At 37.7% G+C, this 15,126-nt stretch overlaps 1 protein-coding gene across 2 annotated transcripts; it reads left to right on the top strand.

Annotated features, from left to right (window-relative positions):
* Window positions 1-398: 398 nt before the first annotated feature.
* Window positions 399-6,523, top strand: LOC145137423 (villin-3-like). Of its 2 annotated transcripts, XM_079071553.1 has the most exons (24): window positions 399-809; window positions 1,138-1,258; window positions 1,376-1,475; window positions 1,566-1,631; window positions 1,710-1,794; window positions 1,885-2,006; window positions 2,083-2,260; window positions 2,436-2,571; window positions 2,693-2,852; window positions 2,945-3,095; window positions 3,199-3,299; window positions 3,378-3,536; window positions 3,631-3,699; window positions 3,784-3,852; window positions 3,948-4,085; window positions 4,196-4,324; window positions 4,429-4,576; window positions 4,687-4,838; window positions 4,931-5,056; window positions 5,142-5,204; window positions 5,296-5,614; window positions 5,704-5,999; window positions 6,083-6,169; window positions 6,270-6,523. In XM_079071553.1, the coding sequence occupies exons 2-24, from the start codon at window positions 1,209-1,211 to the stop codon at window positions 6,330-6,332; spliced, it is 2,967 nt and encodes a 988-aa protein (XP_078927679.1). In that variant the 5' UTR covers window positions 399-809; window positions 1,138-1,208; the 3' UTR covers window positions 6,333-6,523. The 2 variants fall into 2 exon arrangements, with proteins under 2 accessions (XP_078927679.1, XP_078927678.1); XM_079071552.1 differs by having other exon boundaries at window positions 1,710-2,006.
* Window positions 6,524-15,126: the final 8,603 nt, after the last annotated feature.

Genomic DNA, 15,126 nt, shown 5'->3' with positions numbered 1-15,126 from the left:
ACACTATGAAATAAATAATACTTCTCTATAATGCTCTATTCTAAAGAAAATGATCAATTTTCCAAAATTTATAAAAGTTTAATATTATTAATAAATTACTTATTTATAACGGTTAGGTACTCATTTATAACATTTATAAAAGTTAGTTACTTAATTTCCTTGTTAATATTATTTGTAATTATGTCAAATTTATAATATATTTAGCTTATTTCCATTTAAACAAAAGTACGAAAAAAAAAAAAAACCGAACCGAAACCTAACTTTGTGAACCGGAGACGAACTCAAAGCTATCCTGGTCCCAGCTACAACCCTACGGTTGTGTCCCAACTCCCAACTTCAATTTTGAATTTGACGCCAAGAAAAGAATTGCCAATTGCCAAATGCACTTTCAACTTTCAAGGACAAAAAATTAAAGAAAGAAAATAATGGGGACACAAAAAGGGAAAATCGAAACGAAAAGGAAGCGTTCGCAGGTGCCCTTGTCACCGGATCTCTGCAAAGAACTTCGCCTTTTTTGATTTTTTCCTTCTCTACGGGCCTGCATGCCTCGTTCATTCTCACCTTCCTATAATCTCCTTTTCAACTACAACTTTGAATTTTCATTCATATATCAAGATCATAGAAGAAACCCCGTCCGGAAAAGATTTGAAAACAACCTGTAAACACCAATTATTGAGCTCTTTTAGTACCCCCATTCCTCTTTCTCTCTCTTTCTCCATCAATTATCTACTTTACCCTAATGTTTCCTCTTTCAAAACTCAGCACATTGTGATCGTTTTGGCGTGAGAAATTATTTGGGTGTTACCCAGGTACGTTTTCCTTCTCATCGATTGATTGTTTCACTTGTTTATATGTCGTCAAATATTTTGATGCAGTTCCCTGATTTCGATTTGAATTTGATCATCTTTTCCAAAAAGTTAGGAGTACGGAAAATTGCTTGTTTTGCATATATGTATGTTAGATGATGCTGCTTGTTTTGATCTTATCACGACATTGGCTCTTATTAAGATTTTTGATCATTGGTTGAATATGCTAAAGGTGATAGTCTGATAGATATAGAAAACATGTCAATGAGCTCTCTTTTTTCAGGAAAACCAACTCCCACAAATACAACTGACTTACTGATTGAAATCGCAGGGCCTTGAAACCTTGGATGATCTTCTTCTCAATCCTCGTTGAAACAAGTTATAACACAGGATTTCTGCACCATGTCTATCAGAGTTCTGGAGCCTGCATTTCAGGGAGTTGGTCAGAAAGTGTATCCTTATTGAATTTCTAACTTTTATAATATATACAAATTTTCACATATGGATATTGTTACTTTACCTCCATTGTAAACAGTTGTGTAGATTTTTTTTCCCTTAATTCCTTGTAGAGGGATTGAAATATGGAAAATTGAGAACTCACAACCAGTACTTTTACCAAATTCTGACCATGGTAGATTCTCCTCTGGTGATTCATACATTGTCTTGAAGGTGCTTATAACCTCCAAAATTTTATCTTTTTTCTTCTGTCCTTTTATCTCAAGTGGTATAATTCTATTTCAACAATTTGTTTATTTGCAGACTGCTGGCAAGGCAGGTGCATACACTTACAATATACATTTCTGGTTGGGAAAAGATGCTAATCAGGTATTTCATTCTACGTTTTTTTGAAAATTTCTTGTGTGTATATCTGTAATAAATAGTCAAATTCATGATGTAAATTAGGATGAAGCTGGAGCAGCAGCTGTAAAAGCTGTTGAGCTTGATTCAGTTCTTGGCAATCGTGCAATAGAGTATCGAGAACTTCAAGGTCATGAATCTAATAGGTTTTTGTCATACTTTAAACCATGTATAATTCCACCTGAGGGAGGTTTTGGATCTGAAGTCAAAACACCCGCAGAAGAAGAAAAAGAAAAAGAAGAAGAAGAAGAAGAAGAAGATGGAGAAGAAAAAGAAGAAAAAGAAAAGCCTGAACCACGATTGTACACATGTAAAGGAAAACGAGTTGTCAGATTGAAACAGGTGCATATATAATTCAAACATATTTTAGATCAATTGTTAATTCATCTTTTGAAACATCTTTCTGCTCTTTATTCAGGTCCCTTTTACTCGGTCCTCATTGAATCATGATGAAATCTTCATATTGGACACTAAAGATAAAATCTTTATGTTTAATGGGGCCAACACGAATGTTCAAGAAAGGTTCAATGCATTAGATGTTGTTCAGATTATGAAGGAAAGATATCATGAGGGAAACTGCAATGTTGCAATTGTTGGTAGGGCACTTGTTAGTCAAGTTCTATCCCTTCCTTGTTCATTACCTTTTTGCAATATTTATGATTGGATGATCTATCAATTGACAGAATGTATACATTCAATTATCCATCCATCATCATTGTTATTAACTTATTATTATTATATTCTGTTTTTCATTCTCTTAATATGTTGCAGATGAGGGAAAGCTACAATCAGAGGGGCCATCAGCTGAATTTTGGGCCTTCTTTGGTGGATTTGCTCCTATAGGCGGCAAGAAAGTAGCAAGTGATGATGATATAATTCCTGAAAAAACTCCCCCAAAACTTTACTGGTATAAATTCCACTCTTTCAGTTGTAACATGTAACACATACTAGTTACTCTTTTGGTCAATTAGGGTACATTAAATTAATCTATGAATCTTGAAACTGTTCCAACTATTTTGAATATGCAGCATTGTTAGAGGTCAATTTCAGGAAATAGAAGGCCAACTTTCAAAATCATCATTACATAATGACAAATGTTATCTTTTATACTGTGGCACCGATTTGTTCATTTGGGTTGGTCGAACAACACCATTGCCAGATAAAAAATCTGTCATGAACGCTGCTGAGGTTCCTCCCTCTTATATCTTTTACTATCTTTTATCTTGTGTATCTGTTATTGATTCTCATTCTCCGCTATATAATATAAACACCATCTGTAGGAGTTTATTCTCAAAGAAAATCTGCCAAAGTCAACTCCTGTAACCCGCATGGGTCAAGGTCATGAGACAAGTTCATTTAAATCCAACTTTGTGTCTTGGTCAGCAGCTTCAGCAGCTTCTGTTCCTGAGGAAACTAGAGGAAAAGTAGCAGGTAAATTTGTTATGTATTTTTGTTACATGGGACATGGCTGTTTGGATTTTTTAGGGCTATTTTCGACTTTTTCTAAAACTAGCACTCTTGTTCTAATTACTAGCTCTGCTGAAGCAACAAGGTGCTTTTGTCAAAGGTCAGACAAAAACGGATCCTGTAGAGGAGGATGTTCCACCTTTGCTTGGAGAAAATGGAAAAATTGAGGTTTCAGATCATAAACTTGTTGCTACATTTGGATTCAGTCATTTATTGTACAATGATTAAATAAATTTTGGGGTTTAGGTATGGCGTATTGATGGTGAAGAAAAGACGGAATTACCCAAGGAGGATATTGGAAAATTTTATAGTGGAGATTGCTATATTTGTCTTTACTCCTACCATTCTGATGAAAAGAAAGAAGATCACTACCTGTGTTGTTGGATTGGGAAGGATAGCATCCAGGTAAACTAAAACCATATTATTTCTTTTCTTTAAAAAAATAAAAATAAATAATTGTGTATTTGGGATGAGGACTTGATATGTTGTCTGATCTCAGGAGGACCAAAAAACGGCTGTTCAACAAACTACTTCAATGTTCAACTCTATGAAATGCAAACCTGTTCAGGTATCATAAATATAATAGCTTTTTGCTTGTTGCACTGCTGATTATATATGAATTTAATTTTGAAATATTACTATCTTATTGTAGGGTCGAATGCATCAAGGAAAAGAGGCACCACAATTTGTTGCTATCTTTCAGCCTATGGTTGTTCTCAAGGTACTCTCTTCCACTTGTAGTAGTTGTAAAAGATATATATAGGTTTAGAAGAAGGGTGTTAACAATGGTAAATATTTGGTTTTACTTTTTACTAGGGTGGATTGAGCTCTGGTTATAAAAACTACATTGCAGAGAAAGGACTGCATGATGAGACCTACAGTCCAGACACAGCTGCACTCATTGAAATATCAGGAACTTCAGTGCATAATAATAAAGCTCAACAAGTAGAGAGGGTATTCTCTAGGAATATGATCCACTTTCTATTATTTTCATGTATCATGTGATTGTTGAAGGGATTTAGTTCAACTAAGACTTGACAATGTGCATACATAATCTCATTCAGGTTGCAACATCTTTAAATTCCTATAGCTGCTTTATCCTACAATCCAGCACAACAGTTTCTACCTGGTATGGAAACCAGAGTACACCTGAACAGCAGCAATTAGCAGCAAAAGTTGTTGAACTTTTGAAGGTATGTTTTTAAATTATCTATCTTTCATCTTTATTTACTTTTATACCCCTTTCCAATCCTTGATAGTTTATTCAACTCCTTTATTTTTTTTCTTATATCTTTAGTCTGGAGTGCCTGTAAAATTCTCTAGAGAAGGAAAAGAGAGCTTAGCTTTCTGGCTTGCACTTGGTGGAAAACAAAGCTACTCAAGTAGCAAAGTAACACAGGAAATCATCCGTGAACCTCACTTGTTTGAAGTAATAAGCAATAAAGGTTTCAAAACCATAAACCATCTATCTTTCACATGTCCATTATTAATTCATTCATTTTTGCTGATTATATCCACCAACTAACTGGTTTTATCATCTTATTTTCCTCTGTAGGGAAGTTAGAGATTGAAGAAGTTCACAATTTTGAACAAGATGACTTGTTTCCAGAGGATGTCTTGATATTAGATACACATGCTGAGGTCATCGTTTGGGTTGGTCATTTATCACAGTCAATGGAAAAACAAAACGCTTTTGAAACTGGCGAGGTACATATAATAATAATAATAATAATAGTTATACAAATCCAAAAATTATACGTTTTATTGGTTGATATGTTTTTTTAATAAGTTGATTTCAGAAATATGTAGAGTTGGCTGCATCTATGGATTCCTTGTCCCCACATGTTGTATTATACAGAGTAACAGAGGGAAACGAACCTTGCTTCTTCACAACATATTTCTCATGGGATCCTGCAAAAACTACTGTATGTATATATATATATCATGTATTAATAATTAATAATTAATAATTAATTTGTATCTCATTTTTCTCTTTCTCAATGGAACCAGGTTCACGGAAACGCATTCCACAAGAAGGCTGTGCAACTCTTCGGCTCAGGCTGTGTAGCAGAGGTATTTCTTGTATAAAAAGTTTTTTTTTTTTTTTTTTTTTTTTTTTTTTTTTTTTTAAAGTGGCCCCTATCATATTATTTAATTACAACAGAGCCAAGATGTTAAGCCCCCGGGAAATAAACTTAGTGGGGCGACCCAAAGAGCATCAGCCATGGCAGCTTTAACCTCTGCTTTTTCAAAATCATCTACTGCTCCTAAAACTCCTCAACATGGACCACCTCCAAGAATGCTAGCTCGTGGGTCCCAGAGAGCGGCGGCAATAGCCGCCTTATCCAACGTCCTCACTGCTGAAAAGAAGGGACCACCATCTGACCACCATTCCCCTCCTCATAGGCACAGAAAACTTTCATCATTAGAATCTGCCTCTGCCCCTGTCTCTTCCTCTACCTCACCTGTTAATTTTGACCAAGGTAATCACTAATCACTAATCATATATATTATTATATTTAACATTTTCCTATAAAATATAACGTGACAAAGAATCCATGCTTCTATACAGCTCCATTCAGGAGTGGAAATGTAACTCCTGTGAGAAGTGGGAATGTAACTCCAGTGAGGAGTGAAAATGTAACTCCAGTGAAGGGTGAAGAAGCCTCTGATGTTTTTGGCAATAACGAGGTTGCAGATGAGACATCTGAGCCGAATGCAGAGACCAATGAAGAGGAACCTTCAAATAAAGAAACAACAGATGAGAATGAAAATGGTGGTGAAGACATTCAAAGTACATATAGTTATGAACAACTCATAGCAAAATCAACCAACCCTGTTATTGGGATTGATTACAAGAAGAGAGAGGTAATGTTGGATGTAGATATGGTTTTAAGAAAACTATTATTTAAATGATGATCTGATATTTGTTGTTGGGTATGATGTTTCAGATGTATCTCTCCCCGGAAGAATTTGAGGAAATATTTAAGATGTCAAAACAGGCATTCTATCAGTTACCAAGATGGAAGCAAGATCAGGTTAAGAAGAAAGTTGATCTCTTTTAGACATTCAAGTCTTTGAAAAATAAATGGTACCCTTTTTTACCATATCTATTCTTTTGATTCTTTGCTGGTGTAGTTTTTTTCAGGACTACCCGATGAGTTCATTCTTTTGATTTGCTTGCTATGTTTCTCAGTTTGATTTATGTTTGAGACCCTTTCACATTGTTTTGTATAGATATAATGCATTCTTATTTGAATTATAATATTGAGGTTAGAAAGCATGGTGTTTGATGTTCTTACATCGTTATGTGGTTGTGGTGTAACAATTATCAATCGAATCCCGAAATTAACTAGTTTACTTATAACATTTGCTCTTTTAATTCCAATTAATTTGGTAACAACGTTATTGGGGTCTTGCTCCATTACTCATAGAACAGAAAATGATGCTCTTTTGTTGGGGATCCATACAATTACCTTTGCAATCCAAACATATACCAAAGAGATATCAAACATCCGGTCTCATAAACAAGTTTAAAACCCAACAACGAAACGGATAATTAGAATGCAGAAACACGATAACAATGTTTAAAAGTGAGAACAAAACATAACAAGATTAAGCAAATGTAAATAGCAAGCAAATAAACTTACTAGACACAAACATTTAACATGGTTTTACAATCAGGGTGATTATGTACATCTATGTGGAGAAACAAACACCTTATATTATTAATCAATAATGAAACAGGGGTTATAAATCACTTACAAATAACCAAATGAAGAGAGAAAAACTAGCTATAAAATGACTAAATTTTTGTATCTAAAGAAGAAAACTCATCAGAAGAAAATGGCTATTCGGTCGCTACTTCATGTGGTCATACCAAATGGCCATTTTTAGTAAAAAAATCGTCACTTCAAGTGGCAACCATGTGGCGAATCTAGCCTAATCCACAAAACTCAAATTATGGTTACTTGAAGTAGCCGACAGTTGGTTAGGGTGGCAAACTTGAGCTGCCGGAAATTCTTTCATTGCTTTCCCAAAATTTTGAACGGTTTATACGAAGCATTGTGTATCTCCCAGAAACAACACTCCACCTTGATATCATTGCACACACAACTTCGAAACAAAAAACCCAAATTTCTGGAAACACTCAAATGGTTGTGTAAAGATAACGAAGTTTATCATAAACTATAAACAATACAAACATACCCACAACCCAAAAGAATCAATAAATCCAAAACTAACCCCTAAAAGTCGAAAAAGTATATGTCCAAAACTCAAATACCATAAATGTTACCATGAGCTTCGACATGGCCATCACCGGAAAAACAACTTGCACTATGTTCCAAAATGGCCGAAGCCAAACAAATGACATACCTTATGAAACGAAATTGATCAAATCTCAAACCAAACCCGAATACACAACGAAACATCTCTCCCTCAAATGTATTTCGACCCAAATGGATGATCTCCAAACTATTCTTAAGAATCACCCCAGATGAACCTTCTTCAGTGATTGCAAACCTTTTCAACCTACAAAGCAAATAGAAAAGATTTCCAAGATGTAGACATGTTTTTGTTCTAGAACTAGACCTGAGTAACAAACACCAACAATTATGAATTACACATGTCAAGTATAATCCACTACCATCCAAATCAAACACAACCCAAACATCACTAAGAAGTATGCAACATGCATAATGAATCTTTGTTCCTCCAAATCCACCAAAGAATCTCTCCTTTAAAGATGAACAAACAACCAAAATCAAGCCATTTATTAAGTACTTATAATATAAATCAAGTCCAAAAACCTACTTTATAAGTTAACTTAATTCATTTTAATCATTAAGTAACATTAATGAGGTACTAAGGAATCTATGATGGTGATTTGGGTTAAATTGGGCTTAGTTAAAATTTTGACATGGGCAAAAACGACACATGGCCCGTGTGAAATATGCATTGGCATACAGATGACTCGTGTGACACAAGCCATGCCAATGTGTGAGTTTTTGCTCAATTGGGTAATATACTTTGGTGTATCCGCTCACAAACATTCTATAAGCCCTCATATTGACTTTAAAGGATGAAATAAGTTCTAGTAACTAATTTTACAACTCAACTACATATTATTTCGTTAAGAGTCTCATTATTTCAAAGTTTGAATGAGTTTGATGGAAGTCGTCAAACTTCCAAATTAGCCTTTAAGTTTCATTTAACCTAAAAAATCATCTAAATTGATTCTAATTATCATAATCGACTCAAATGACATCATAAACATGTTATTGACCTTTTAGAAGAAAAAAACTTAATTACACACGGATATCTATCTCAAGTGTGACGATCTAGTGATTTGAACAACAAAACTTAGGTAGTGTTTGGTATGCATTAATCTGACCTGGTCATGGAATGGATCATTAAGGTGGAATAACAAAAATCTTGTTTGGTTGGCATAAGAAATGAAATGAAGTATTTATCACAGAATGTGATTCCTTCATGGATGATTTGCATTTCATGGAAGATGTGTGTTTTTTTTCTTTCTTTCTTGGAATGGAACGATATACAGTTATAGTTATAAATTATTTTTATTCATATCGTTTTCAATAATATTAATCTTAAAAAAAAAATTAAACTTCAATATATATATATATATATATATATATATATATATATATATATATATATATATATATATATATATATATATATATATATATAGTCAAGATCAAATAAAAAGGAAATTTTTGGTAGGAAGGTAAGAAGTTTTTTTTCTACATATTTTTTTCGCGAACAAACAAAATGAATCATTAGATGATTTTCATTGCATTTCGCGAACAAATAAATAAGAAATAAATTTTTGGTAGGAAGGTAACAGTTTTTTATTTATAATTGTATTTCAAATTTTCATTGCATCTAGTCCTTTTCTAATATTTTTTTAGATCATAGATAGTTATTTTTAAACTACTTGTAAGTATGTATTTTAAACTAAATAAAATTTATTTATATGCAATTTGTATAACCGTACACCTTTCGTTAATCAATTATTATTATTATAAAATAATATTGTTTTCTTTATTTATCAACTTTACATTACTTAGGTTTATATTTATTGATAAAAAATAGCATGTTTGAATGAAATTTCATCATTTTGATCCAACCAAATATGACAATAGAATGTAATGGTCTATTTTATTATCTTGCATATTTCATTATGTTATCTATTTCATTCCTTAGTCATTACATTCCATAATACCAAAAGTGATGATTCTCGCTTTTCTTCTTGTGGAAATACGCCTTCCAAAACTGATAAGTTCTGCTTAGTTTAAGGGCAGATTGTCTTTCCAGCAATACATGTCTAATTTGGTCGTTTTGGGTCTAAAAAGGACACCGGATCTAAAATGGGTGTATCAGGTTTAAAAAGGACACCATGTCTAAAATGAGTGTTTCAGGTCTAAAAAAGACTTGTTCCTGAAATGCAATTGCTCCATTATTGAAAAGCCAAATTTGAAATTTTTGGCAAAGCTTTATTTCTTTGTAGCTTAAAGTGAATGCAAGTTTCCTGGAAGAGATAGATCATAAAATTAATTGAGAGAGTTCTTCTTCTCCCCCTTTTAGAGCTTCCTTTCTAGGGTTTCATCCCTTAATCACCAAATCACCATTTTAGCTCATTATAATCTATTTGATCAAACTTTGTAAATTCTGAAATATTTTAGTGGATTGGTTCTCGGCTTCCTCCGCCCGTGGTTTTTTCTTGTGATTCAGATTTCTAATTTGGCACAGAAGCAATGATCCCCAGTGAAGTGGTGATCCCCACAACAAGATACCTACTCCAAAACCAAGAGGACAACAATAGGATCCTGGCCCAGGATCTCGACACCATAGATGAACTTAGGGATCTTGCCAAGATCCGTATTGCTGCTCATCAACAAAGGATTACCAGAGCATATAATAAAAACATAAGGATCATGAGATTCCAAGTAGGAGACTTGGTACTAAGAAAAACTTTCCAAAATACCAAGGATCCTAGTGCAAGTAAACTAGCTCCTAAATGGGAAGGATCATACCTTATAGATGCTGAAGCAGGTAAGGGGGCATATTGGTTCGCCACCTTAGATGGAGATATATTGCCAAGATCCTGGAATGTGATACATCTCAAATATTATATTATATAAGTAAGGTCAGTTGTTTCTTGATACACTCAAGGTATGCATGCTTTTTTATCCTTTATCCTCCATTTTTCATTATTTATTTTCTTCAAATAGCATTACTAACTTAAGCATCAGAGGGGAGTTAGTTAGGCTAACGCCCACCCTTAGCTAACGTTTATTACATGCAGAGACTAAAGCATCCCGACGTTCCAGGATCTTGACCTCTAAGGATCCTAACATTTAAGGATTCTGACATTCAAGGATCCGGGTGCTTAAGGATCCTAACACTTAAGGATCCTGACTTCCAAGAATCTTGAACATACGAACTTTCAAGGATCCAGGTGCCAAGGGACCACTAAGAGCCCCTTAACTAAAAACATCCGATAATTCACTATATGAATCTCCTAAGAATAGAGACTGGTCATCTCTCCTACGAATAAGGGTACTTAATCCCCTCTAAGGTTTAAAGAGTTAATTACCTCTTTCACACGAGTTAAGGTTTATACACATCGCTTGGATGCACGATATCTAACTATGGAATGAGAATAATGGGATCATTTCACGCTTCAGTGACTTGGCAACCCTCTTGTTTCTGAACATAAGTTAAGATCCCGAAGTTTGAACCTAAGGTTAATAACATTTACATGTTATCTCAAGTTAGGATCTTCCCCAAAATATACCTAAGGTTAATAACATTTACATGTTATCTCAAGTTGGGATCTTCCCTAGAATATTCCTAAGCTCTATAACATTTACATGTTATCTTAAGTTGGGATCATCCCTAGAAAACTCCTATGGTTTATAACATGTTGGGATTTTCCCCAGAAAATATATAAAGTTTATAACATTTTCATGATATCATACGGTTTGGAATTTTTCCCAATAACTCAAAAAAGATTCATAGCAAAGACTTTCCTCAAGCTAAAGTTAAGGATCCTTCCTGAAATTTGACAAAATAAGTGAAGATCCTTCCGAACGAGCTTCTAAAATAAAGATCCCTTCAAGCATCAAGTTCATACGAAGACAAGGAGTTCACAAATTCAAACTTTTCCTAAGATCACCAGGTTTCATCTATCCTTATTCTTGAAAAATTCTAAGTAAAGTTTGAGGATCCAAAAATTTTAGGATCCTAAACGAAGATTATTTGGCTACCAGAACTTAATTCTTTGAGTTCAGAAGGATTACTTATAATTTGCTAAGTGATTTTTTAAGATTATTTGCAGGAACTAAATTCTTCAGGATCCTAGTGATCTAAGGATCCCACTATCACAAAACAATTATGCAGGATGATCAAAGGAAATATATGAAAAGAAAATACAACCACTGTATTCAAAAAAGGGGGTTGTGCACCAACCCACCAAAAGTTAATTGTCTTACATCATTAACTAAAACCAAAAGCTACCCAAACTATTTTTTTGCAGGCCTAGACCTTAGCCTGGTCATCATCGGTCGCGTTCTTCTCCTTCTCCTCCTCTGAAGGCTTAGACCCAGGATCCTCAATAGCAGTGGCAGGCTTGCCGGTTATTTTGGTTAATGCCTCGCGTCATCCAACTACATTCCAGGATCCTGAGTTCTCAAGATCCTCCACCATCTTGATCTTGGCCTCCCAGATAGCCACCGCAACACTCGCCTTTACATCGACAATAACTTCCTCGATTTCCAGGATATGCTCCTCTTCCTTCTCGGCCTTCTCTTTGATCAGAAGCTCGACTGTAACATCCGGATTCCCAGGTATGTCATTGTAAGTATTTATTTTGAGGATCATTGACCTACTCGACGAGTTGGCGCTATAACTCGCCGAGTAGAGTTGGGCTGGCCACATGGGTTTAATGATCTACTCGACGAGTCGGGGAGCAGACTCGCTGAGTAGGCGCTGTGAGCTGAAACCCTAAATCCCCGGGTTTGGGTCCTATATAAGGATAAGTATAGCCTCATTTGCGGCTCTCCATCTGTGACCTTTCTTTGAGAGAAACCCTAATCGCCCCCCTTGAGCTTTTGAGAGAGTTTTGAGCCATTGTTTGAGATCTTTGGTGCATTTTGGTAGAGGGAAAGAGGATTCCAAGCAAGGATTGTGAAGGAGTTGCTAGATCTGCTGCTTTGGCGTCCAGGAGCTTCTGTTTAAGGTATAAAGCTCGTTCCTTTCTCTCTTGTATGGATAGATCTTATGGTTTTAGAGTTAGGGCTTCATTTCCATCTTATTTTGGGGACCTTAAAGGTTTTGAGCACCTTATTCGAAATAGACATCAGATTTGGACCTTGTGAGGTCCCTAGAGTCGAATGTCCCCTGCTTTATTCAGCCATGATAGCCCCTTGAATGAGAGACTTCTTCTTAAGCTTGTTCTTGGCACTTTAGCTCTTTAGTGTCATGCATGAACGTAAAGCTCAAAGCTTTACGTGACTTTTGAGCCTAGGGAGCCTAGATCTAGAGTTTGGAGTGATAGATCTGCCCTAAAACGTCTGAATGGGAATATAGACGGGATGCACTCGCCGAGTCCATGAGCTGACTCGACGAGTCGCTTGGGGTTTGTCCCGATAAGTCTGAGCACGCTGTGACTCGACGAGTAGGCGGGTCTACTCGAAATGTAGAGTTGGTCTTCATAGGGTCCCTGAGGGAACCAGGGAACTCGACGAGTCTCCCTAGTGCATGTTCAGGTTGGGCTGATCCATCAGATACTTCAAACTCTTGTGGTCCGTGTATGCCGTACACCGAACCCCATACAAATAATGGCGCCATATCTTGAGGGCGAACACCACTGCCCCCAACTCCAAATCGTGGGTGGGATACCTCGTCTCATGAGGCTTCAGCTGCCTCGATGCGTATGCTATCACGTGTCCCCTATGCATAAGCACCGCACCCAACCCCGATATAGACGCATCACAATACACCACAAAATCCTCCATTCCCTCCGGAAGGGCTAACACCGGGGCTTCGCATAATCTCTGGCGAAGGGTCTCAAACGAGGTCTGCTGCTCTAGACCCCAAGAAAAAGAAACGCCCTTCCGGGTCAATCTGGTGAGGGGAACGACAATCTTGGAGAAATCCCGGATAAATCTCCGATAGTAGCCGGCCAACCCCAGAAAACTCTTGATCTCGTTGGGGGATGTCGGCACCTCCCAACTCATCACAACCTCAATCTTGGCCGGATCGACCAATATCCCATTTTGATTAACGAGATGTCCCAAGAATTGGACCTCTCGTAACCAGAAATCACACTTGGAGAATTTAGCATAAAGCCTCTCCGATCTCAATACTCCAAGGATCTCCCTCAGGTGCTCCTCATGCTGCTCTCTGGATTTCGAATACACTAAAATGTTGTTGATGAACACAATCACCGATCGATCCAACATCGGCCTGCATACTCGGTTCATGAGGTCCATGAACGCCGCTGGTGCATTGGTGAGCCCAAAAGGCATCACCACGAACTCGTAATGCCCATAACGAGTCCCGAACGCCGTCTTCTGGATATCCTTGTCGCGCACCCTCATCTGGTGATATCCAGACCTCAAATCTATCTTGGAAAACCAAGACGCGCCCTGCAACTGATCGAACAGATCGTCGATCCTCGGCAAAGGATAACGGTTCTTGACCGTTAACTTGTTCAACTCCCGGTAATCAATGCACATCCGGTGTGAACCATCATTTTTCTTGACAAAAAGAATCGGCGCTCCCCACGGCGAGCTACTCGGTCAGATGAAACCCTTCCCCAACAGCTCCTGAAGCTGTGAGGATAACTCCTGAATCTCCGGTGGCGCAAGGCGATAGGGTGCCTTGGCAATAGGTGCCGCCCCCGGAATCAAATCGATGCGAAACTCCACCTGTCTCTCAGGAGGCACACCTGGCAACTCCTCGGGGAAAACATTCGGAAACTCTCGCACTATCGGTACCTCACCGACTGAACTCGGCCTCTCCGCGGCAACTCGCGTATCCATCACATAGGCTACAAACCCTCTATAGCCCTGCTGTAAACTCTGCCTCGCTCTGGCAGTCGAGAAAAATGTTGACCCAGATCGGGTACCCTCGCCATACACCGTAAGTACTCCCCCACTAGGGTCTCGTATGGTCACCAATTGACGCTCTAGTCGATAACAGCTCCAAATCGGCTCAACCAGTCCATTCCCACGATGACACAGATATCCCCCATCGCAATAGGTACCAGATCTATCGGGAACTCAACACCGAAAATCTAGAGTACACAACCTCGAATCACATCAGTAGCATACACCGCTCGCTCGTCGGCTATAGAAACTCACAGAGGTCGACTCAACGCCTCTCGTCATATACTGATGTGCTGACTAAACGCTACGGACACGAAAGATCGACTCGCACCCGAGTCAAATAAAACTAAAGCAGGTATAGAACTCACACGAAAGGTACCTATGCATACCACAATATAAGAATAATATCTCAAACTCAGTACAAGTAATCAAATGAATACATACCAACCACGACATCGGGCACTGCGCGGACCTCCTCCGCTGTCAACTGAAAGGCTCTCCCGCGAGCCTTCGGTGCCTCGGCCTTCGCTGGTCGGGCCTCGGTAGCTCTAACAGCAGGTGCAGATCCCTGAAGTAGTTGTAAGCACTCGGCCTTCCGATGGCCCGTATGGTTGCAGTGAAAGCAAACCGAAAATCCCTTGGGGCAATCCCTCGCGATGTGCCCCTCTTTCCCACACTTGTAGCACACACCCGCTCTGCACATCCCATCATGAGTCGTGCCGCACTTCCCACAAGTGCGTCCCTTCTGGCCTCTAGACCTCGAATCAGCGGGCTTTGCCCGCTTGGCTGCCGGTTGAGACTGAACCGGCTGCCTATCCCTCCTCTGAAACTCAGCCTCCTCCCTGGCTTGGGTC

Source organism: Lactuca virosa, chromosome 9 (assembly GCF_052849685.1).
Source record: "Lactuca virosa cultivar CGN04683 chromosome 9, Lactuca_virosa_CGN04683_v6, whole genome shotgun sequence".
NCBI classification, from domain to species: Eukaryota; Viridiplantae; Streptophyta; class Magnoliopsida; order Asterales; family Asteraceae; genus Lactuca; species Lactuca virosa.
This window is presented reverse-complemented; position numbering and strand designations above follow the sequence as displayed.

Bases quoted from the DNA above. Each gene is read 5' to 3' on its own strand.
- LOC145137423 (XM_079071552.1), top strand. From the start codon at position 1,209: ATGTCTATCAGAGTTCTGGAGCCTGCATTTCAGGGAGTTGGTCAGAAA. The intron at 4,577-4,686 runs GTTTCAAAACCA...TTTCCTCTGTAG, and splicing joins TGAAGTAATAAGCAATAAAG to GGAAGTTAGAGATTGAAGAA. The intron at 5,615-5,703 runs GTAATCACTAAT...GCTTCTATACAG, and splicing joins ACCTGTTAATTTTGACCAAG to CTCCATTCAGGAGTGGAAAT.